The following is a 25,546-nucleotide window of genomic DNA, read 5'->3' on the forward strand; positions in this document are numbered from 1 at the left end:
CACCTCTTGCAGAGTGATTAAGAAAAAAGATCTGCTTAAGAGTGCTTCGGTTGGGTTTGCTCGGATTTTTGCTCGCTCGAAAAATCTTGCTCGCTCTTTGAGATTCCTCAACAAGTAAAGCTAGTGGGAAACAAAACAAAGACTACACAAAAAACCTAGATACCTATAATGAACCCCACACATTCAAGGAAATTTGCTTTGGATTCCAAAAGTCCTACTACAATCTACAAAACAACGCACACAGTCTACTCTGAAAACCACGCCAAATCAGACTATCAAATAGGCTAATACACTTCCAAAATCACGGATATTTCAAAACACAACCAAGTGGATACTACATCCCAAAGAGGTACAACATCTGCCCATACACAATGGATTTCGAAGAAATGGGGATTGCCAAAAAAAACATCCAACCCAATGATGTCTTAGTCACTCCAACATTCTTCCAAAGTCACGACCAAAGAATGGTGGCCGATACTTCAATCACAATCTCAGAACTTCAATCGACAAAACCCTTCTATGACTCAAGGAGCTATTGAGTTACAACGCTTACTACATGGTGCACGCTCATTGAGATCCACACAGGTGAACCTCGCCATCGAATTTCCTTAATCACTCTGCTTAAGATCCACCTCTTGCACAACATCCATTTTTTCATTCATTGACTGAGTATGCATATGTAGGACCCTTTACATCGCTTTGCATAAGGCATCGCTTTACGGGCAATGTACAACAAACCCTCGGTGACACAGTACTAGGAGGGAGGGAGGCATTTTGAAGCATTAGAAAGGAAAAGGGCACTGTTTTCTTGATCCCTGTATTGAAATTCGCGTTTGATTTCTTGTTTCACCACAATTGTTGATTTTGAGTCCTAAAAGTTAAAAGATTTAAGAATAAGAGATAAACGCTAAAGATGAGCCCTTAGGTGTGTAAATACGCAGATAATAAGTTTTTTTGCTAAAATTAATAATAAGAGGTGCAATAATTCATTGAAAATTTACAAATAAGGACTTTTTTGTGAAAGTCAACTTCTTTTATTTCTAGCTCAATTTTGGATTTTTAAAGTCAATTTTGCAATTATTTTTAGGTAAAAACTTTACCAAAAAAGCCAGACACAGGTACATGGACTATGGGAAGAGACAAGAATTTTCAGAAGTCAATTCGGAGCAACAAGCTAGTTATGGCCAAAATCAAATAGGCTGCAAAAAACGTTTTCAAGCTAAAAAAAGCCTGATAGGACAAAATGGACGGATTAGGGCACATGATATTCGAATTCAAAAAAGTTCGACACAATGGTCATCGGACACATGAGGTAGGACTAACTATGAGGTGGGGGGAAAAACTGACCCGAGATACATATAGGCGAGGCCCACTTAACCCTAAAAAACTGACTCGAGATATGTATAGGCAAGGCCACTTAACCCTTTATTTTCAATGATGAGTTTGGGTGTGTGTGTGTGTGTGTGTGTGTGTGTGAGAGAGAGAGAGAGAGAGAGAGAGAGAGCTACTTTGGAGTGGTTTTTCTCATGATTCCCACGTCTAACACGCTTCGAAATCTGATACTAGATATGAGAGGTATGGTCCCTACCTACCTAGTACACTACCATTTGACGTCATTGCATGTCAAATCCAGCGACATAAGAGAACGGTAGACCGAGGCCGGCTCGAACCCAAAAACGATGACTATGCCAGATCAGGATAACAAATTAGCACAAAAATCAAGGGAAGGATCGATTTTAGATTGACTAACACACCCCTAACTTCAAAAATCAATTTTGGGCGTTTGAAAAACCCTGCAGAAGGAAATCGCGTTTTTTGCAAGCTGCCAGAATGAATTCAATTTTGGCCACTAGCTTTGGGATAACAAAGCATTGAACTTTGGTAAAGGAACTTGCATAGATGGGATGATTTATAGGGTTTCTCAATGGAAAAAACTCCTACAACCTCAGGAATCGCCAAAATCAATGTAAAGCAGTAATGGGATGATGAAATGGGCTGAAAACTTGCTAGGAGCTTCAAAAGACTATTCCCAAACTATGGGAATTATGCATGGTACTACACCAAGCTGGGGGATCAGGTGTCAAAGTCAAAGGATCTTTCTTGAGAGGACATAGTGGTCACATGGTCCACGTGACAATGAGTTCAATGATGAGTCACCATATAAATGTTTAAAATAAGTGTATAAGTATGTATGAATCACTGTTTGGTTGAAAAAGTTGATTTTTGTGTTAGGTAGAGAAAAAATCGCTTTTTTTTCTCTCTCTGCCTTGAAGCACTTGGTATTTGGAACTGTACACTTGGCACACATTTCCAACTTAGGATAAAAACCACTCTTGAGACAGATCTTATATTTTGGAGGTCGCAATATGTTGTAAGGCAAAAGTCTCTTAGACACAAGCCCAAAACTAGGCTCAAGTCAATGAAGGTGATGCAAAACACAATGCAAAGTCATTAGTTAGCTCATAACACTTAATATAAGGTGTGGCATGAGTTTCACCTTGTCTAAAAGATAAATATGAGAAACAAGAAAAAATCACGATTTTTACACTAGCAGAGCCGAGTTGCAATCAACTGTGGAATTTGAAGTTTTATAGGTAAAAACCTAACTAATCAAGACCTATCCCAAATGTTTTACACCCATTGGAAAAGTGTAAAACCCCCTAAGAAAACCTCAACTTTAGCCAAATGATTGAAATTGACCTAATCCGTGCCCAAATGACCAATTTTAGAATGCATGTGGAGGAATAATCTATAATCAATGTGAGAAGTAAACCTACGAAGTTTGGTGCTTGACAGAGGCTAGATGTGAAAAAATGAAAAAAATCGTGATTTTTTCTAGCAGAATGTTATCAGCAAGTTTAGGAAGGAGTTAATCATAGGTACATGTTTGGGGCAGCATATGGAACATCCCTATGAAGCCAAAGTGAAAAAAGCTCACATCTACATAAACCAAGGTACCAAACACCTGAGCAAATGACTGAAACCTCGACTACGACCAAACCTCCAATCCAAATCACACCAAATCAAAACTTGAGCCTATAGGGGTAGTGAACAAGTCCATGCAAAAACTCGGCCTGATATAAAAACACATTTTTTTGTCTGTTTGCATGATGGCCGCCTGCAGAACTATGTATCATAAACCCTGGATATCAGAAATACCTTGGATGTCCTTCCCCAAAGGAAATAAAGGGTTGGTTTATGATTTAGCCAGCAACCAAATGAGCGCATTTTGCATGGCTTCTTTGCCCGCTTGATGTTCATGCCATCATGCTTCATGAGCACTTTTGAAGAAGCTTTCTACACAGGGTTTTTCACATTGAACACCACTTTTTAAGCCTGAAGTCAACAACATCGGAGTGAGTTTGTGAGCTACCACACAATGGATCTCCTTTCAGTATACACGATGAGGCCATTTGCTCCTGAAGACAAAGACTCAGCGGCGGAATATCAAGAAGGCCTACAAGAAAAAGCAAGGCGCTGCCTCAAAAGGCGACCTGACATCTGCCATCGCTTTTGACTCATGTGAAGGACAACATGAAATTGGACGGGGAGAGTGTTGGAAGATTCCAACCAAAGTTTGAGTTTGTTTTATCTCCCATGCAATTGTAATCCCAATTGATAAGCAACATCTTTGGAAAGCCGAGAATGTAGACACTAATGCGATTATGGTAAATCTAGCTTTTGTACCATGAAACCCGGAGCTAGGGTTTAAAAGAAACATTGTAAGGTTTTTTGTATGAGCATTATTATGAATGAATGAGCAATTTGTACATCGCTTCTAATTGCTCACACCGCACCGCAAGGTTGTCGCATCAGAATTCCGAGGGTACCATTGTGTTTTCTTGTCAAGCTCTACGTGCAAATACCTGCATTGCAAGCGTCGCACGAAAACCGCACGTCTCCATCTACGACCTTCCAGGTGATATTTCTCTCTATTTGAGTGTCGTTTTGAAATTCCGTCAATTATATATGATTCGCGGCGCTCAGAAGGCACATCTGAAATTCGAAAAGTTTACATGCATCAAAAAATTGTGTTTTTTTCCGGTGTCGTAATGCAAGTCTGATGACCTAGACATGTTCTATATAGTCAAGATGCCTATTCACCAATGCTCTCCAATAGGATCAACAAGATTGTGCAAGAGATATTAGCACAAGGAGTTATAACCCCTTTTGAGAGTGATTGGGCATTCGAGCATGATGCTACCTTGGAATGAGCTAGTTACTTTGATAGCTTTTCTAGGTTGGAGACTCACAATCAAATGTCCAGGTAAAGAGATAACAAATTCAGACTTCAGATGAACTTAGAAAATCAAATATGAACTGAACTAAAAGTACAAAGTGAGATGTTGAGTCACAAAGTACTGGAGCTAATTTATATATTCAGATGAAATAAAAGTATGATGCCTATGAAGTTTAGAGTCAATGGAGTTGATTAGCTCAAGGATTTGCACGTGGTTAAGTGAGAGGTCCAAAGAAGAGGATCATAGATTTCAGTAGATGAAGTGCATATTGAGAGTCATAGTGGAGCGTGTTGTGTTCAGACAAGAGATTGACAACCTCTTGGCATGCCTCCATACCCTAGTCGAGTCATTTGCTTCCGAAGATTGACATTTCGTCTTGGTTCTATCTTTTTCAGAGATGTGATAAGTGTTAAGACCCCCAAACAATGACCTAGGAGAGTATTGGCGACACTGCTTGTGATGACGAAGTCTTTTATGATACCAATTTTGGAAATAGGGATGCACAAATGCACATGAAGATGGAGGAAGAGGAGAAGCCAAAGGACACACAACACAAGAAGTAGTAATAGTGAGTGTGCTAATACAAAGATTAAGCTATTCCTACAATGTTGTAACCCCAAGTGAGAAAACCTCCTCCCTACGAAGAAAAGTACCGTAGTGGCTCCAAGCTTAGTCACAATTTACATTTTGGTCCTTCAATTCTCCACCAACCCAACATGAGAAAACTTTTGTTGGCAAGCGACAAGGTACATCAAGAAGAGAGAAGGAACTAAAGAGAAAAAGGGTTTTCCAAGTCTGGCCAAAAAGGCTATCAAATGGCTATGGTTGATTTGGGACAGAGTCGAGAATCAATTGATCAAGCTCACCATGGTGAGCAAACATGCCTTCAATAGTTTGTGGATGACTACACAAGGTTCTGACAGTTTGATGAGGACTCTTATAAGCTCTCCTAGAACTATTTTGCAAGGCTTGTGGCTTACATTAATCACACATACCTTGGTTTTTATCCTGTTCCCACAATGGATCAAAACTCAGGGTTTCTAGTCAACTAAACCTAGGGAACCTTAGGCTCATAGGTATCCATGGATCTTAGCATCACTTAATGCAAAGATAAAAATGGGTGATTGCTTAGTTCGAGGATTATAGCGATTATTAAATAAACAAGCACCCTTACAAATCTTACCTGGTAAGTGAGCTCAAAAATGGGAATTGTAGGTTTAATTTAGAGGTGGGATGCACTAAACCTGGGTTTTTTTCAAGTGCTGGATAAAAAGGCACCTCAGTTATTTTTAAATAGCCATGACAGCGAGAGAATTGATTAGAAATGGCAAACACTTGCATCGAGTGGATAACCGACCATGATCGCATTCCTAAGAGATCCGACTTATTGCAACTCACTTGCAGGGCTTTTAATTTATAGCAGAGACACTTCTGCACATACTTTGTATGAGAGCTTCAATAAAACAGTCCCAAACCAGAACTACCCAAGAACTTAACATTCATCAGAGGAAAATATGACCTGCTCGTTTTCAATTTAAAATCCTCTGGGGCAGTCGAAATAGCATATTGCCAATGTCCAACGGTTCCATTATGATTTGGCTTCCTTGGAGGTTATCTTATCAGATTCTCATGTTGCTTGTTCAAGACATTCCATGAACTGCAATTGCAGCCTTGAAGGGAATCAGGTGAGCATTATCCAGCTTTTGAGATCCTCCATCGGATGAGTCCTCAGAGTCATTAATCATCATGCCCTGCCAAACACCTCCATCTGAATTTGCAGCGTTCAAATCAGACCTTGCTTGGACTGCTTCTCTAGCATGCTGGTCATACCCTGCATCAAAAGTTTGCCCTTTCCTATGGGTTGCATTTGTTGCCGCAGACACCTCTGGTTTTTCTCCTGCAGTTAGCCTTTCAACACCTTCATCAGCTGATTCTCTCACCTGCCCACTTTGCAACCTTGACAAAAGTGTATCCTTTCCATTTTCAATTCGCTGTTCCACAACTGCAGCTGTTCGTATGTCTTGACCATCCTCTTCAGACTCTTCTTCAGAAGACCAAAGCCCTGTATCTTTTGCTATTGGTGGGTCTGCTGCACACACATCAGCACTGGTTTGTCTCTTCTTCCTCGCTGATCCTTCACAAAATGTTCCTGCCAAGTCCCCGTCCAGATACTTCCGGATTCGTACGTTGGAAGTTGTATTTTCCAATCTTTCAGCGGACTCTGCCCCCCCAGCCGTTAGCTTCTCTTCACTCTCAACACCTAAAGGCTGCCTCGCTTTAACTGCAGCAAGCACTTGCTTGATAGCTTCATCTGGAACTTTCCTCTCACTGATTAATATTTCAGCTATAGATGCTGGTGTGACATTCACCCCTGGTTTCATGGCCTCCTCAAGCTCCCCGTAGAGTGCATGATTCTTGACACCCAAATAGGTAACCGCTAGCTGCTTGAACACAGAGAATGTGCAGTAGGACAAATGTATATGCATGTCCATTCTGCCACACCTTAGCAAAGCCGAATCTAGTCGCTCCTTATGATTTGTTGTGAAAATGAAAATCCTCTCCTCCCCGTAGCATGAAAGGAGACCATCCGCAAAGTTCAACAGCCCCGATAAAGTAAACCCTCGTGAATTACTGCTAGGAGTTTCCTCATAATCATCTTTGTCCGAGGAATATTCATGGTGCCCTTTCTGCCGCTCAGAAATTCCTTTGATGGTGGCACAATCAATGTCCTCAATCACTATAATGGATTTCCTTGTGGTCTGCATGAGGAGGCTCTGAAGGCTTGAGTTGTTGAATACATTTGTGAGTTCAAGATCATAGATGTCATAATGCATGTAGTTTGATATGGCAGCTATCAAGCTGGACTTGCCTGTGCCTGGAGGGCCGTAGAGAAGGTAACCACGTTTCCATGCACGACCAATGCTATGGTAATAAGCCTCCGATTCTGAAAAAGCTTTAAGATCTGCCTGGATACGCTCTGCCAAATCACCATCTAGGGCAATAGTATCAAAAGTTGAAGGATGCTTCAAGGTTACTGGGCTCCAATGTGATCCATGAGTACCATTCGTGTAGAGAATCGGTAGCGTGTTCTGCTGTCTAATCTCATGTGCCACTCTAGTGATGTGGTTAAGATAGGGGTGAAGCAGGTGCCGTTTGTCAGATTTCAACATTCTGAGGGTAAACACATCATTTGCATCATCATTATTTTGGTCATGAGAGGAAGAGTGCTTACCATCTGATGCAATTGTGTGTGTCCAGCTGAATTGGACACCTTCGAAGGTGTCGATTAGGGTTTCGTCGAGGGGGAGGCCAAAAAAAAACTTTGAGATGGGACGATCAAGGTCATCAGCAAGATCCATACCATAAAGACAGACACGCCGAGTAGCAAATTCGATGTTGAGAGAGCCAAGGTAAAGACCTACCTCTGAATAGAAGGGGTTGCAGGCAGAAGCGATGCGTGCATAAGCATTAGAGTTATGGCGTACAGATGCGTTGGGGCCAGCTTTACTCTTGCGAGGAACCTCGATGTAGGCAAAAGGGTCTGCTGTGGAGAAGAGCTTCACCCACAAATCCCTAAGGCAGGAATCTAACTTGGCCCTCAGAGGATGGGGGACAAAGGTAAGCCCGAACGCACAGGCACCCATCACAGACAGAGCAGTCTTTCCAGCATCCATGGTGAAGAATGAAACAGAATTACATGAGAAGCAGCCAATAGGGGCGTGTTTTGTAAGCTTCTCGTTCTTCGCTTTTCTGTTGAAGACGAGGTCAAAAAGAGGAGGCGAAATTGAATTTGTGTATATCACGCTTCCTCTTTTTGGCCAGGAAAAACGTGCAATTCTTTCACCGTTAAATGGTCACCTTCACATTAACACATTAATGTTTCTATTTCTAGGTGACATTTCAAGTCATTTCATGTATTGCTATATATTCTCATTATATGAAAATAAGCATGTGTGTGTACCTTTTTCTTGAATTTGCTAAGAAGAATTTTTAAAATTTTGATTTATTTTTCAAATTTTTATATTATTTTTCTCTATTTTTGAGCAAAAATTCTCCTTTTCCCCTTACTCTCAATTAACATTTTTAAAATTGAAAACGACACAATATTAAGATGAGACACATTTTTCGTGAACACAAAGTCCATTAACATGTCAAATATGTTCTAATAATCATTTATTAAGTAAAAAATGATGCCTTCTAGAAGCCATCGTAAACTATTCACCTTGTTTTTTTTTCAGAACTCACAATTGTGAGTGTAGAATATTAGGCCTTGTCACACACAGACGGCACCCATCCATGACATGGCACGTTTGAGGCGAGCGCCCATTTTCAGTGAAAAAAGGATGTCCGAGTACCCAGTCAGACAAGGCGGACGAAAGTAATATAAAAAGAATTGACACTGCAGGAAATTGACGAATCAAAGCTGTCGAAATCCTTCTTGGCCCCGCGTAGGCAGAGTGGGGGAGTCGCCCAACTGTGAGGGGTTGCTGTCCATGACCTGGCACACCAGCATAGCACTAAGGGAGATGTCCTCCGGATGTGTGTGACAGCTGAAATCTATGACAGCTTCTCCGATTGGTCCAATGACGCATCAGAGAAAGGCATCTGCCCTCGTCTGACAAGAGCCTTTATAATAAAAAAATTTACAAAGACACGCCATGCTCAGACCAAGCCATGGCACCACAGAGAGTCCATCCACCATACATCGGCTAATTAGGGAGCCACCCCCGACCATACCCTCAACATCAGGGAACCATACAAAATATCATACATCGGCTGAACTGGGAACCACCCCCAACAATCTATCACATCGGTTGAATAGGGCCCCTTCTTCGTTCTTGTATATCACGCTTCCTACGAAGAGCAAGTGAGGCAACTCTAAGTTATTTTGGAGTGCCAGGTGTTGAACACATAGAGAGTTTGGTGGGCATTGCTATAGACCATCTATTGAACATAATAGGACATACACATATTGCATCTAGCACTAAGTAAACAAGTTCAAAGTGCATTGGAGAGTTTGTAAAAAAGAATTGCATGTGTATTTATTAAACATATATAATGATTGATAACCTCAATAACTATCTAAAAAATGGTTTAATTTCACGACTTTCTCTACTCTACAATTGTTTGAGTAGTGAGACCAAGGCACTCCTCTATGCTGTATATGTTCTGATAGATTTTGGAGCGCAATTGGTTACTTGGTTGATTGTGATTACTATTGTAGAGAGAGGATATCGCGTCCCTACTATTTGACAGACTATAGCATTGTCCGACATTCTGACACATCATCCACAACGGCATTCAGAACTGTAGCATGGAAGTCTGAAACTCTCATATTGAATTCCACACTGATATTTGTTTGCAATTATGTCAATTTTGTCATACTTACAAAACGATCTGTCCAGTTCTATTGAGTTGGCTCGATTATAAGCGTGTGACCACAGACGAGGCTCAATTATCCACCCTAATTACTGATAATTGAGCCTCACATGTCCACCACCTATGGCTAAATACACACCAAATTGTTGCCTGCCCGTCACTTTTGGCGATGGACGGGCATTATGATTATAGTTACCAGCTCACGAGACCCCCCTTCGAGGGCCCTTGCTTGCTCATACCAACACTACGTGTATGTGTGTGTGTCTCTCTATCTTTGTACATCTCCCCAAGGTGTGAAAACAAGGTGAGGACTCACGATGGCCTGTTGGAAGGTAAGGGGGGAGGAAAGATTTATGTAAGAGGGAAATGGCATAACCAATCTACCACACTTGGGTGATAGAAAGGTTATACCATTTTCCTCTTGAATAACAGGTCTTGAGTTCAACTCTCCTCGTCGGCTAGATCTCTAAGGTCTCTTGGGATAGTTTCCTACGACGTTAAAATTCTCTTCTTCTTCTTCTTCTCTCTCTCTCTCTCTCTCTCTCTCTCTCTCTCTCTCTCTCTCTCTCCCTCCACACACACTCACATGCACACACACATATACATGGAACCTCTCTCTACTCTCTTCTTCTCGTTGATAAGTGACCTTTTAATCTCTCTCTCTCTCTCTCTCTCTCTCTCTCTCTCTCTCTCCACACTCACTCACACACACACACACGTATACACAAATACACAAGCATGTATGCACGTGTTGAAATTGACCTATCTACCATCCCAAAAGCTGATTAACACAAGAAGATGTACTCCTGCTAAATCTAATAGTGGGTTGTCCACAAAATTCCTCTCTTTGTCAACTCTCTCTCTCTCTCTCTCTCTCTCTCTCTCTCTCTTTGGTTACATACTTGAGTTGCATCGAGATCTACCCCATGGATGTCCGAGCTTTGTCATAAGCAGGCAAGCCCTCCTCTCTTTATAAAATATACTCAATGTTTGAGTTTTGTTAATGTCTCTGTCATGTGCATGTACATACATACATGCACTCACTATAGTAACCGATAAATTGAGAGAGAAGGGACACCAACACAGGTGCCCAATGCCAACAATTTTTCAAGCACTTTCAAAAAGGGTAAAGAAGTGTCTCTTTATAGTTATTTTTAAAATTTTGAAAATATACTTGTTTGTTTCCAAAATACACGGATGCCGTTGTGGCAAGGTACGGTAAGTAAAAGTTTGTTAGTATAGTACACCTAATTTGTTCTTGGTAGCCTCTGGGAGAGAACAAATGTGTAATCTTCAACACCTCAAGACTCGGCTAAGCTTGAGATCTTTTTGTAATTTCTTTGAGATTTAAATACATTCACTTACTCTTATGATTTTGGCCAAATTTTTTTATTTGAAAATACATTTTCACAGATATCATTTGTTATGTGTACTTAAGCTAAACTATTTACTTTATGTAAAGTAGAAAGGCTTTTGACTTTACATTTTCCAAAGTCTTTTTGCTATGTGTACTTAAATTGTTCATTTTATGTAAAGTAGAAAGGCTTTTGACTTTACATTTTTCAAAGTCTTTTTGCTATGTGTACTTAAATGGTTCAGTTACTTTGTGTAAAGTAGAAAGTCTTTGATTTTCAATTCCCAAAAGTCTTTTCATTTTTTGCAATGTTACTATTCACTTTTGTATTTTAAATCTTCCTACCTTTGAGTTTTGCATTTTAAAATAGAGGTCTTATAAGGTTTTCTCTTGAACAAAGAGTGAGTGACACATGGAGGGTCTCTCCTTCCTTAAAAAATTAAAAAATTTAAGCTGTTTCATATATAATATAGATAGAAATATAGAAGTCATTTTCAAGCATGCGAACAAAGTGTCTTAGTTTAAGCTTTCTATTCACAAGACTTTTGAATCCCTTAGGGACACTTGTCTCTCAAAGAAAGTGATGTAAAGAAACAAAAGGGACAACAAAGATATTTTATAAAGAACCTTGCCATGTGACGCTCATCTAGCCAAAGAATCCAATGGCCTTAGTTTTGCAACAACTTTGCACACTTAACCCTATGGCCTTCCACAGGCCAAAAACACTCTTCTAAGAAGTAACATGGTATTTATAAGGTTTGGATCTATCATTGCTCACAAAAATGCCTTTGTCGTATAATTCATGTTCGTTCATGTCAATTCTTTTATGATATAAAAAATCCTCAAACGCAAACATAAATGCTTATATTTGGATATAGAGCTTCTTGGCCCATAGCTTATTGGTGTATGGCCTTGTACAAAGTGGATACCAGATGACCATATTCTAAGTACTAGACAATTTGTCCCACTTCACCTTTGGGGAGAGAGAGAGAGAGAGAGAGAGAGAGAGAGAGAGAGAGAGAGACCAATGGGAAGCAGCAAGGCCAGAGGCCCTCCAAATCGACCAACTTCACCTTCAGCAGCGCGAGAAAGAGACATAGAGAGTGAGTAGGAGTAGGATGAGAGAGGGAGAGGAGAACACACACACACACACACACACACAAACTACAAATAAGCACATCATTGAAGAGTGTTTTATCAAACAAAATAGTAGTTATTTTTAATACTGCACAAAAATTTCAGAGAGTACATCACTCTACTGCCAAAAATGCTATGGAAAATACCTACATAGCTCTCACAGTTGTGTTATTTTAACAGGATCAGGATTTTGAGCTAGAGCTCGACACACTTCTCTTCAATCTATCTTTCCCCAACTAAAGTAAATCTTGTAATGATGAGTCAACTTGTTTCAAGAGCATTAGCTCAACATTAGCAAAGAAATTGGATCAAGCAGCTGAATGTAGATCGTGTCTTCTCAACCTAGTGTAGTTTTCTTCTTAGACCCATGTCTATCCCTCATCACTATCTCAACCAAGAGAGATCTAGGACTCAAATTTAGGGGCGTGGAGTGGCTTTGATCTCAGCGTTGTCCGATTGCTTGATGACCTAAGGGTGAACTAGGGACAAAAACGGCGCCCTGAGTTTACCCCATAGCTCATCGGTCTCGCAAGGTGTGGGTTGAACTCGAGACCTCCTAGTTGCCACCCACACAAAAGCCCTATCGTCTCGTTGGAGAGTGTCGCTGCCCATGTTAGCACGACAGACGATCACCCCCTAGTTCACGCCTACTTTACCCCTAATTCATGCACCCCTAGTTCATTGGATGATCAAATGGCTAGGATCGAAGTTCCCCCCACCTCCAAAATTTGGGCCCTATATCCCCTATGGACCTTACCCCGATGTCATATAGTGACAAGGATGGCCATCCCCACTCAGTAGGTAGCAAATATTCTTCAAAAGATTCAAGAATAAGAGTCTTTACACTTGAAAAAATGTCAAAAAAATTGTGAGCCATTTTCTTGGCTGTTGAAAAAAAAAAAAGACGATGTTAGCATTCAAAACTTGAAAATTGGAGAGAGAGAGAGAGAGAGAGAGAGAGAGAGAGAGAGAGAGAGAATTAGAATTTTCATGGCCACTTTCATAAAAGATGCACTCCAATATTAGAAAGAGAAGTCTTATAAGCACAACACCTTTACTAAAACTACTCACGACCATATAATATTTCAAATAAAAAAAATTCATATAAAATTATGATGCCACTTAATTGTAAGAATCTTCTTTTATAATGACTCGTACCGCACTCTATAATTGGAGGGTTGAGGATCACGTTGAAATATACATCATCAATAAACTTTACAATCAATTTGAAAACATCAAACTCATCGTTTGAAATATAAGACTCACGATTCTACACACCTTCCATAGTTGAATATCACAACCACTTACATTGACATAATAGATATGAATCATGTGTAGCTCTTGTAGAACCCTTATCATCCTCATTTTGCTCAATACTTGTGACTCCCTATATCATTTTGCTCAATACTTCTGACTCCCTATAGAGTGAAATACTTAAATACCTAGAGATTCCATACCAATCGTCTGCATACCAATACATCCAATGTTGTCACAAAGACCATGCACCACATTTTTAAGAAACATACTCATTTTTCAGCTTTAGATAGATGTGCATCTTTATTGTGTTGATAGAACAAACAACACATCATGATCCATATCAATCTAACACAAAGCAAAGTTTTTGAAATTTTTCACAATCGAAACATCACACTCTCCTGCTCTACCTTTCAACCCAGGGAAAGAACTAAATACTTTCCATTGCAATTATGTGAAAATTAAGCTAACATATTTGGACCATATTAGAATGTGAAAATCAATCACATCTAGATACCAAATAAAGAGGGACTCTCACAAATCTTACTCCACACTAGCTAAACCGAACTTCATGGGTTCCAAGACCATGTTGTATCCCTTGTGACAACATCTACCAAACGAAACCTATCATGCAGGTCCATAATTCCAGGGTGCAAAAATGTATCTGATACACTATTGTCCCAAAGAAAAATCTCCTACAGGACCTTGTCATGTGTTTGAAGAGCAAAATGGATGAAAGCATTCTAGTATATACATCCTACGTGGAAAACTCAATCAAAGAAAATTCAAAAATAAATTGAAACCAAATCATACGCGTACCTAGAGGTTGAACATAACGTCCACTTATCCATTGTCAAGTGCATCATTCAAACTGAAAGGTACAACCAAGAAGGTACATTACCAAAGAAACCAGCCTGAAAAGATCTAGTATGTCTTTAACCTATTAAACACTAAATGAAAGATTAAAAATATTTAATTGGTAATCCTGGGTGTTGCCTTGGCAATCCAAACATGTCAGGCCTAGGTCAAGGGGGCCCTATTATTAGCAAGGCAGAGCCTATATAGAGCATGGCTAGGTGGAGAGTTGCAACCTCTATTCCCCTCAGTCTCACATTGGTATCAGAGCTTAGGGGAGGAGTGATCTATGGAGGAGGGGGGTAAGACCTCGCATGCTTTTTGCATGGTGGCTGCATGATCTCTCTCTCTCTCTCTCTCTCTCTCTCTCTCTCTCTCTCTCTCTCTCTCTCTCTCTCTCTCTCTCTCTGTGGCTCTCTCTGTGGGCGAGTATGGGCCATGGACAATCCCTCTTGCAAGGAAGGGGGGAAGGCAATGGCCCTTGACTACACAGAGCTGAGGAGGACAAGAACGCGGGAGTGATCCCTTCCATGGCGGGATTGACTCAAACGAGGAAGGATTGCACCGTGGGCAGGGCCACTTGCAACAAGGAAGGAGGGTAGATCGAACCAAGATAAATTGGAGTTTCTCTATATCATTGGGGTCACCAGGCTTGCTGAGAAGATCACGTCACTGCAGCACGGCCTGATAAGCAGCATAGCTCTCTCCCTCTCGTTCTCTTTCTCAACGTTGTCGTGCCGCTTTGCAGGCACGGGGTGAAAGATGCAAATCTGCATACATATTTGAGGTTTTTTCAACTTATGAATAATGTTAATAGCTATTATGTCAGCAAGAGGTCGGAGATGTATGCTTTATGTGGGTTTCTAGACCAAGATGGGCTCCAGATAGGGCCTGACAGGGTGATAGGTGAAGAATGTCCAAGGTGCTGGTTTTTGGCCCAGGCATGTAGAGCTTGAGGTTTTGAAGGAATAGGTCCAAGAGGCTCGTCAAATGGAGCCACGGCATGCAACATACGGGGCTTTGAAGTTGGAAGTGATTGTAGATCTGAGACGAATAGGCCAAGTGATGCCAAGAAGTTCGAGCCAGTTTGGATCTATGGATGTGTAGTGGTTGATTTATGGAGCATGTTTGTATTTTCAAATCGGCAATCTAAGTCCCGGATGTCAAGTTATTAGCAGTTGAAGTTTTCTTCAGGGCCACGTTTGTGTCGAGTTGGTTGCCTCGGTAGGTGTGCCATCTAGGGGTTTTTGGAGCTTAACACAGTTCAAGATGGTAGTGCTCAATATATGGGGCTAGCAGGAAGTGAATGTGCATCAATTGGAACCCAGATCAGAAAGATATAACAAGTTGAAGTGTGTGCCAGTTGTTGACTGTATGTTAGCAGATGATTTTGTGTCAGTTTGTCGCTTGTCATTTGTCATAAAATCTAAGATCTAATATCTAACCAACCCAAATGATTTTCTCATATTAAATTGATCACTTAATGTGGGAGAATAAACGGGAACAAGTGTTAAGATATAGACATGTGCTTATAGATCTATCTCAACACGGGGCCAATGGTAAAGGGGCCCAAATGAGAGATGGTCTATCAAAGAACAAGGCTAACAAATGGAGCATAAGACCTTAGGGTTAGATTCATTGAAGACCTCCAATAATGTGTGTAAAAGGCCTTTGACCTTAGGTAAGCTAGGGCTGAGCTTGAGGCGCGGGAACCTGACCCAGCTCGAGGTGCTTGTCCTGCTTGTCATGCTTGATGACTAAGGTGCTTGAGGTGCTTGATGATTGAGGTGCTTGAGATGCTTGAGGTGCTTGAGATGCTTGAGGTGCTTAATTATTGAGATGCTTGACATGCTTGAGATGCTAGGGTTGCACTTGAGGTGAGAACCCAGCCCAAGCTTAAAGTGCTTATGAGCCAAGCTTGTGGTGGGAACTGGGCCTATGCATGAGGGGCTTGAGGTGTCAAAAAGTCAAAGATTCAATCCGTACAAGGAGGGGGCGAGCCCTACATGAGGGGGGATGAGAGAGAACACGCACACACTCACACAAGGCATGCGTGGTGCAAATAAAGCAAAAGGGACACTTGTCAAGTTCCTCCTCATGTTGCCCTCATGGTGTGCGTGAAGCCTATTGGTTGGCCACCCAAGGGGTCCAATAATAATTTAGGATATTTAATTAAATGATTTAGCATTTATCTAGCCCTCTCTCTCAAAGGGGAAAGGGGGACACTTGTCTCAAGGCTACCCTTGCTGCTTGTAATGCCTCCTGCTTGTGATTGGCTAGGCCTGGAGGGGTCCAATGAGCTTCAAGCATGAGCTACAAGGGGGGGGGTCGACCCAAGCAAGCTAGGGGGTATACTCACCCACACACACTCGCAAACACTCTCATTGTGTGCTATGCAAAGTGCAAGAGCTCCCTCTCCTTCTCCAAGCAAGTAGAGGTTGAGAGCCTACACCAACACTCTTGGATATGGAGTGCAAATCCAACCAAGAGCCATGCTTCAATGCTTAAGCTTGCCATCTCCTTCTTCTTCATTACTATGCTATTATGTATGCTAGCAACAAGAGTTATGATAAGTGAGGAACTAATTCTTTCTCCTACGAAATGTTTCTTCTTCCTCTTTCCTACCCTCATTCCCTGCTAGTTCTCTCCACCTTCCAAGGTGTTTGAGGTCTTGGGACTGAGGCTTGGGATAGTTAAAGCTTTCTTCAAGTTTATGTTATGTTAGTGATGAATGAAGCTTTCCATCTTCATTGCATCACCTAGGTCACAAGGAACACAAATATTGTATTGTAACAAGTCTCTCTTAATGGGAGAAATCATAATACAAATGCCTATTGGAGGGGGGACCGGCTCCACATAAATCCGGTCCTCAACTGTTGTCATGTTCTCTAAATTCTCTCTCTTGCAAAAGTATTGTTCATGCCAAGTTAACTAATTGCTATGATTATGTTGCTATCTTCAATTATGTTTACATGCTATGCTCACAAAGTCATTTCTCAAAAGTACTCTCATTAATTTTCGCTACTCTCAAATTAAATAGGCCAATTCCATTACATTGGTATCAAAGCGTTTGGTTTCTCTTTTCTTGCTTAAGAAGAGAGGTCCTTAAGTAGCCTATAAATGGTTGATGTTGTTAATTATATTAGGGTAAGTGGAACTGGGATCTATTATCGGTTTTGTTGAGCCCACTATGTGGGGGATGGTGCACACCTCGGGAGCTTAGGACCTAATAATGGAGTCTTTTTAGACTTGCCTATGGCTTTACCATTATTGATCCATAAGAAGTCAGAAAGGAGCTAGCCCTGGGCAACTCTGCTATGTTAGACCTACTCCTCTACTCTCTATAATTAACCACTTCGAGCCGTGGGTGTAGATACTTAAGAGCCGATTTTCAAACGCTAAGAGGAGTGGCAACTAAGGTTTTGAATTGCCAAAGCATACACTAAGTACATACATAAATTTTGTTAACATGGCTGACAATAATCAAGAGAGTAGAATGAACATTGATAGCTTTGATTTTGCACATGAAGGTGCTAATGATGATGCTCCCATGTTTGTGAATTATCTCGTTACTAGGTTGCAGCAAGCTATGGGCAACCCTGCTTTGCAAGCCGAAGTTACTCAACAACTTCGTGCTTATGGAATTTCCCTTCCTCTCCAAGAGGAGAGAGAGCTTAGGAGGCCTCTTGAAGAGACCCCCAAAAGAAGACTCTCTCCCATTCGAGAGGAGTAATCCAAAGAGCAAGAAAGCAATGAAAGTTTAAGTTCCTCTAAAGATGTGGCTCCACGAAGACAGCGGTCTAGACAATCGCCCACTCTTCCCAAGAGGAAAAGATCAACACATAGTCCTTCTCCTCATCACTCTGAAAGGCAAGAGAGGAAACAAAGGAAGAAAAGGGCTAGGAAGAGGTCACTCTCTTCTCCTTCTTCTTCACCTTCCTCCTCTTTCGACGAAAGTTATGGCTATTCTCCTAGAGAATAGAAGAGGGGAGGACATCACAAATCATTTCCTGCATGGCGAAGGTCACAAAATCTAAAGAAGTTCAAGGAGGGAGGAAAGAGTATCTCTTTTCTCACTTATGATGGCACCTTCGGTGCTACTGACAAAGTGTTGGCCTTCATCCAGCAATTTGATGCGGCCTTTGGAGATGAGGGCTTCACAGAGTCCTCCAAGCTACGCCATGTAGCTATGCACTTCCAAAAATCAGCTCGTCAATGGTGGGCTAGCCTTCGTGGCAATGGTGAAGCCCCAAAGACATGGAAAACTCTACGAGTTTCCATCATGAAGCAATTCCTTGCAAGCGATGCAAAGGACAAAGTGCTTACCGAATGGCGCAGCTTGAAGCTCCTCTCCCATGAGTCTATCCACAAATATGTAGACAATTTTTGGGATTTACATCTCAAGGCTACTGTCTTTCAGAAGATAGACTTTGCCGAGCAAAGGCAACAATTCTGTGCGGGATTACCTGAAGAGATGGCCGAATACATCAACTCTCAACGGCCTGGTACTATTAGTGAAGTAATCCATCACACCATGGTTGATTCACGCATCAATTTCCATCAAGGGGCTAGACGTAATGTCAAGCCCATGGAAAACAAAGACAAAAATGATGCAAAGGGGAAAACCAATGTTCAAAATACTTCCCAAGTCAATTCTAACAACAACAACAATCGGTCCAAGGAGAAGGGAGTTTACAAAGGTAAAAACAAACTCTCTCCTGAAGAGCTTGAAGCTTTTCGCAAGGACCATAAGTGTTTCAAGTGTGGGGAGCAAGGACATGGCTATCGTTCTTGCCCCAATAAGAATACTTGCAATGAGACTCCTAGGGCTTCCACCATCAAAGCTCCAAAAGAGGATGCTCATTGCAAAGGATCATCACTTTCCTATGCTTGGGGAAAGGTAAGGGAGCATGATGCCTTCATCTTGTTTGACCCTGGCTCTACTCTCAACTTCATATCAACGGAGTTGGCCACCAAGTTGGGCATTCAAGCTTTTGAGATGGGAGATATAGTAGTGGCTGATGCAGCTTTCAAGGGACAACAAGCCTTCGTTACTCCCTTGATTGGGAAATTGAGGCTTCATGTCCAAAGCTATGTCGATAAAGAAGACTTCTTCATCTCTCCTCTCCAACATGAGGATGTTATCCTAGGGGCACCATGGTTTGATCGCATGGCTGCCAACATGAAGTTCCCTGAAAGGAGAATCTACTTCACCTACAGGGGAAAGAACATGTATATAGATGCTAGTGAGCGTGGTCGCACTATTCCACTTGTAAATCCTCTTGCTTTTGATAAGTCAATGAAGAGCTCAGTTTCTGCGTACATGATTTTTGTCAAAGAGTCTCTAAAAAATACTAATGTTTCATCAAATGTAAATGGTAGGAATCAAGAAGAGTTAGACTTGTCTAATTTTCTAAAAGGATTCCAAGATGTGTTCATCGATGATATTCCTATGGACTTACCTCCAAAACGAGGGGATGATGACCATCGCATTGAGCTCCTTCCTGGAAGCTCACCACCTAACAAGACTCCTTATCGAGTCTCACAAGCTCAACAAGAGGAGATCATGAGGCAAGTACAAGAGCTGGTAGACAAAGGGATGGTGAGGCCTAGTTTCTCTCCCTTTTGTTCTCCAGTGCTTTTAGTGCAAAAGAAAGATGGTACATACCGTATGTGTGTGGACTATCGAGCACTAAACCATATCACTATCAAAAACAGATTTCCCGTACCTCGGGTAGAAGATCTGTTTTGATAAGCTACAAGGCTCTACCTACTTCAGTAGGATTGAACTTAAGAGTGGCTATCATCAAATAAGGATAGTGGATGATAAAGACAGCGTTTCGCACAACGTTTGGTCTTTATGAATATCTAGTCATGCCTTTTGGCTTGACTAATGCACCAACTACGTTCAATCGTTTGATGGAGAAAATTTTTAGACCATACCACAAATTCACTGGAGTGTTCTTTGATGATATCATCATCTACTCCAAGTCTTTGGAGGAACATAAGCAACATCTCCAAGTGATTTTTCAAGCATTGAGGGAGAATAAGCTTTTTCTCAACCAAAAGAAAAGCGAATTCTTCCTTCAAGAGATTCAATACCTAGGTCATATTATCTCTAAAGATGGTATCCAAATGGATCCATCAAAGTTAGAGGTAATAAAAGCATGGCCTAACCCAAGAAATCTACATGAGCTAAGAAGCTTTGTTGGTATGTGCGCATACTATAGACGCTTCATAGCAAAATTCTCTCAAGTAGCAGGACCACTACACGACATAACTAAGAAGAACGTTAAGTTTGTATGGACTGCTAAGGAGCAAAATGCTTTTGAAAATCTCAAAGAGAAGCTTAATTCCCAACCAGTCCTCGTGCTTCCGGATCTCTCAAAGCCATTTGAGGTCTAATGTGATGCTTGTGGTGATTGCCTTGGAGCAATTTTGCTTCAAGAAGGGCATGCCATAGCATATGAGAGCCGAAGGCTCATTATTGATGAACGAGTCTTGGGCATTTATGAGAAAGAGCTTTTAGCTGTTCTACATGCCCTAGACACATGGAAGCATTACCTATTGGGGACTCCATTTATCCTACGAACCGACCACCAAAGTCTCAAGTATTTCATGACGCAAACCAAGCTTTCCGACAAACAAATGAGGTGGGCAAATTTTATTTTCCAATTTAATTTCCATATTGCTCACATAGCTGGTAAGCACAATCAAGTGGCCGATGCACTTTCACGACGACCCAAAGTTAATGCGGTGTCTATAGCTACTCACAATGATCTATCCTCTATGATAGATGAGTATGCTACTGACCCTGACTTTAGAGACATAATGTCAGCCCTTGCTCTGGGGAAGAAAGAGGAACCATTCACCTTGCAGGATGGTTATCTTCTCCACTGCAATAGGCTATGTGTTACCCATTCCCTTCGTGTGAAAGTTATGTATGAATCCCATGCTCCTCCATATGCAAGACATAGAGGTATTCAACCTACTCTCCGAGGAGTAGAGACGTACTTCTATTGGCCTACCATGAAAGTGGACATACAAGAGTATGTTTCAAAATGTGTAGTATGCCAAAAGACCAAGTATGATAGAGGAAAGAAACCTGGATTACTCCAGCCATTGCCTATTCCAAATTCACCATGGGAGAGTATATCCATGGATTTCATTTTTGGATTACCCAAGTCTATCCATGGGAATACAGGAATATGGACAATAGTTGACAGGTTTAGCAAGCAAGCACATTTTATTCCTGTCAAAAAGACTATTAAGGCACATCAAATGGAAACTCTCTTCATATCTCAGATTTTCAAGCACCATGGATTACCCACATCCATCATGTCAGATAGAGATCCTAGAATGACCAGTAATTTTTGGAAAGGTCTCTTTGAAAATCTAGGAACAAGATTGAATTTCTCTTCGACCTATCACCCACAAACGGATGGCCAAAGTGAGATAGACAATCTTACGATACTTGATCTACTCAAGACTTATGTTACCGAAGTAGATCAACGCTCACAATGGGAAAAGTACTTACCTCTTGTAGAGTATGCCTACAATAATACTGTACATACTTCTACGGGAAAAGCACCTTTTGAGATTATTGAGGGAAGACCTAAAAGTCCCTTGCTACTCAAAGTACATGGGAAGATCTTCGCCGCCGATGAGTACAGCCGTGACCTACAAGAATCTTTTCAAAAGATTAAGGAGGCTATATCCATCTCTCAACAAAGGCAAAAAGCTGCTGCTGATAAGCACACAAGAGCCTTAATGTTCAAAGAAAATGATTGGGTCTTACTCAAGTTTCATAAGGCTCGATTAAGGCAAACGACAGGCAAAAATCCTACGGGCCATCAAAAGTATTATGCTAAACTAGCAAAAAGATACTATGGTCCTTTCCAAATCTTGAAGCCCATCAATGAGACGGCTTATCAACTCAAGTTGCCCAACCATTGGCTCATACACAATGCCTTTCATGTAAGCCTACTTAAGCCCTACAAAGGAGAGCCACCAACTGAACCAATTATTGAAGACCCTCCCGAAGTTGAAGACCAAGAAGAGGTGCTACAACCCGAAGCTATCCTTCGGCATGAAGACAAGGTACTACGACATGGTAAGATTATCCACGGTATCTTATTAAGTTCAAAAATTATCCTTTTGAAGATGCTAGATGGATGCAAGGAATACAGCTTAAGGATAGTATGAACCTTGTCTATGCTTACAATGCTACATTTGAGTAAGCAAATGTAAAAATATCTTTTAAATGACTCATGTTTTTGTCTTATAAGACTAGTCCTCTTTTTAATTGTGCACAAATTTAACTAGTATGCATGCTTAGAATCATGTTTGTGATGACGACGTCTCTCAACCACCAAGTAGAATTTGTCACTCTACTTTGGGAGAATGAAAGGGACTAAAGAGCAGACATGCTTGCGACAGCTATGTCTCCCAAGCACCAAATGGATTAGTCATCCATCTTGGAAAGATGTCGTAGGGTAAAAAGGGATCCTCTACCCGCTAAGTAAAATTGACTAATGACTAAGGCTTTATCTCTTCTACCTCATAGTCCAGGACGACTATGATTTCAAGAGAGAGGTAATGTCATAAAATCTAATATCTAATATCTAACCAACCCAAATGATTTTCTCATATTAAATTGATCACTTAATGTGGGAGAATAAACGGGAACAAGTGTTAAGATATAGACATGTGCTTATAGATCTATCTCAACACGGGGCCAATGGTAAAGGGGCCCAAATGAGAGATGGTCTATCAAAGAGCAAGGCTAACAAATGGAGCATAAGACCTTAGAGTTATCTCCATTGAAGACCTCCAATAATGTGTGTAAAAGGCCTTTGACCTTAGGTAAGCTAGGGCTGAGCTTGAGGCGCGGGAACCCGACCCAGCTCGAGGTGCTTGTCCTGCTTGTTATGCTTGATGACTAAGGTGCTTGAGGTGCTTGAGATGCTTGAGGTGCTTAATTATTGAGATGCTTGAGGTTCTTGACATGCTTGAGATGCTAGGGTTGCACTTGAGGTGAGAACCCAGCCCAAGCTTAAAGTGCTTATGAGCCAAGCTTGTGGTGGGAACTGGGCCTATGCATGAGGGGCTTGAGGTGTCAAAAAGTCAAAGATTCAATCCCTACAAGGAGGGGGAAAGCCCTACATGAGGGGGGATGAGAGAGTGTTAAGTATGGAGCCTGATTTACCCTTGGAAATTTCTGTGGTAAAAGCTCACATTTGTAAGCCCCCCATTATGAGGAGAAGCCATCGTGCGTGAAGGAAAATCACTCACCGGAAACCAAAATTTTCACGGCCAAGAAGCAGGGGCAACTTTAGGGGCCTCGGGGTTTCCAAGCCCCCGAGACGTTTTTTTCCCTCGACGGAATATTCCTTTTCGCCGGAATATTATGGCTGGCCGACGGCCGGAAAGTGGTCGGAAAACAACCGTCGGTTGGCCGGTGACCGGTAGTCAATGGCCGGTGGCCGGTGGTCGGAAGTCAATGGCTGGTGGCCGGTGGCCGAATTCAATGGCCGGTGGCCGAATTCAAAAGCGGACTTGTCTTCTCAAGGGCGGCCACACATGGGCGGATTGGAGGGTCCGATTTGGACTTATCTACACAAGGGCGGCTACACATGGCTGCCTCTCATGAGAGAGGGCAGCCCTTTTGGCCTATAAAAGGAGGCCATTTCTACACACATTTTATAGTGTGAAGTTGATGCAACAAGGTCAGTGTGAGGTGATGAGAGTGAAGCAACGCGGGAGCTCCATTAAGGGTATAATCCCTTTGTAAACTACTTCTTGTTTTGAAGTACTAAAGCCATTGAGTGGCTGCTTTCTCGTGGACGTAGCCCACATTGGGTGAACCACGTATATCGTGTGTACTCTCTCTCTCTCTACTCTATAATCTCGTGTATGTAAATATGTCTCTCTCCATTAAGTAATCTACTCAATGATCTATTTAGCTATGTCTTATTTCCTAACAGAGAGAACACCCACACACTCACACAAGGCATGCATGGTACAAATAAAAAAAAAGGGACACTTGTTAAGTTCCTTCTCATGTTGCCCTCATGGTGTGCCTGAAGCCTATTGGTTGGCCACCCAAGGGGTCCAATAATAATTTAGGATATTTAATTAAATGATTTAGCATTTATCTAGCCCTCTCTCTCAAAGGGGAAAGGGGGACACTTGTCTCAAGGCTACCCTCGCTGCTTGTAATGCCTCCTGCTTGTGATTGGATAGGCCTGGAGGGGTCCAATGAGCTTCAAGCATGAGCTACAAGGGGGGGTCGACCCAAGCAAGCTAGGGGGTATACTCACCCACACACACTCGCAAACACTCTCATTGTGTGCTATGCAAAGTGCAAGAGCTCCCTCTCCTTCTCCAAGCAAGTAGAGGTTGAGAGCCTACACCAACACTCTTGGATATGGAGTGCAAATCCAACCAAGAGCCATGCTTCAATGCTTAAGCTTGCCATCTCCTTCTTCTTCATTACTATGCTATTATGTATGCTAGCAACAAGAGTTATGATAAGTGAGGAACTAATTCTTTCTCCTACGAAATGTTTCTTCTTCCTCTTCCCTACCCTCATTCCCTGCTAGCTCTCTCCACCTTGGAAGGTGTTTGAGGTCTTGGGACTGAGGCTTGGGATAGTTAAAGCTTTCTTCAAGTTTATGTTATGTTAGTGATGAATGAAGCTTTCCATCTTCATTGCATCACTTAGGTCACAAGGAACACAAATATTGTATTGTAACAAGTCTCTCTTAATGGGAGAAATCATAATAGAAATGCCTATTGGAGGGGGGACCGGCTCCACATAAATCCGGTCCTCAACTGTTGTCATGTTCTCTAAATTCTCTCTCTTGCAAAAGTATTGTTCATGCCAAGTTAACTAATTGCTATGATTATGTTGCTATCTTTAATTATGTTTACATGCTATGCTCACAAAGTCATTTCTCAAAAGTACTCTCATTAATTTCCGCTACTCTCAAATTAAATAGGCCAATTCCATTACATCATTCGAGGCCATGCTGGGGTCCGAATGCAGGGAGGAAAAGGTAACATTAAAGTTAGATATGCCGGGTTTGAAGTGTCGTTGGTGGATCGATAATTGGAGTTGCAAGTAGGAAATGACCTAGTCAGGAGAAATTGGCAAGAAAAATTGGAATTTTTTTAAGAGTTTGGAGAAATTTTTCTTGAAGCAACTCTCCATCGCATGGGGGGCTGCCACGTGTCAGCAAATTAACCCACATGTGGGCGCATTGCTAAGATGCCTGGGGTATATATATAGGATCGTGGCATAAGGTTAATCAACAAGGAAGAA

The 25,546-nt window shown here is 41.5% G+C and overlaps 1 protein-coding gene across 1 annotated transcript; it reads right to left on the reverse strand.

Annotated features, from left to right (window-relative positions):
* Window positions 1–5,713: 5,713 nt before the first annotated feature.
* Window positions 5,714–7,990, reverse strand: LOC147447093 (AAA-ATPase At4g25835-like). The gene has a single exon (XM_086522994.1). The coding sequence runs from the start codon at window positions 7,913–7,915 to the stop codon at window positions 5,882–5,884; it is 2,034 nt and encodes a 677-aa protein (XP_086379120.1). The 5' UTR covers window positions 7,916–7,990; the 3' UTR covers window positions 5,714–5,881.
* Between the last annotated feature and the right edge of the window lie 17,556 nt (window positions 7,991–25,546).

Source organism: Adiantum capillus-veneris, chromosome 11, assembly GCF_014529385.1.
Source record: "Adiantum capillus-veneris isolate H3 chromosome 11, ASM1452938v2, whole genome shotgun sequence".
Lineage (NCBI taxonomy): Eukaryota > Viridiplantae > Streptophyta > Polypodiopsida > Polypodiales > Pteridaceae > Adiantum > Adiantum capillus-veneris.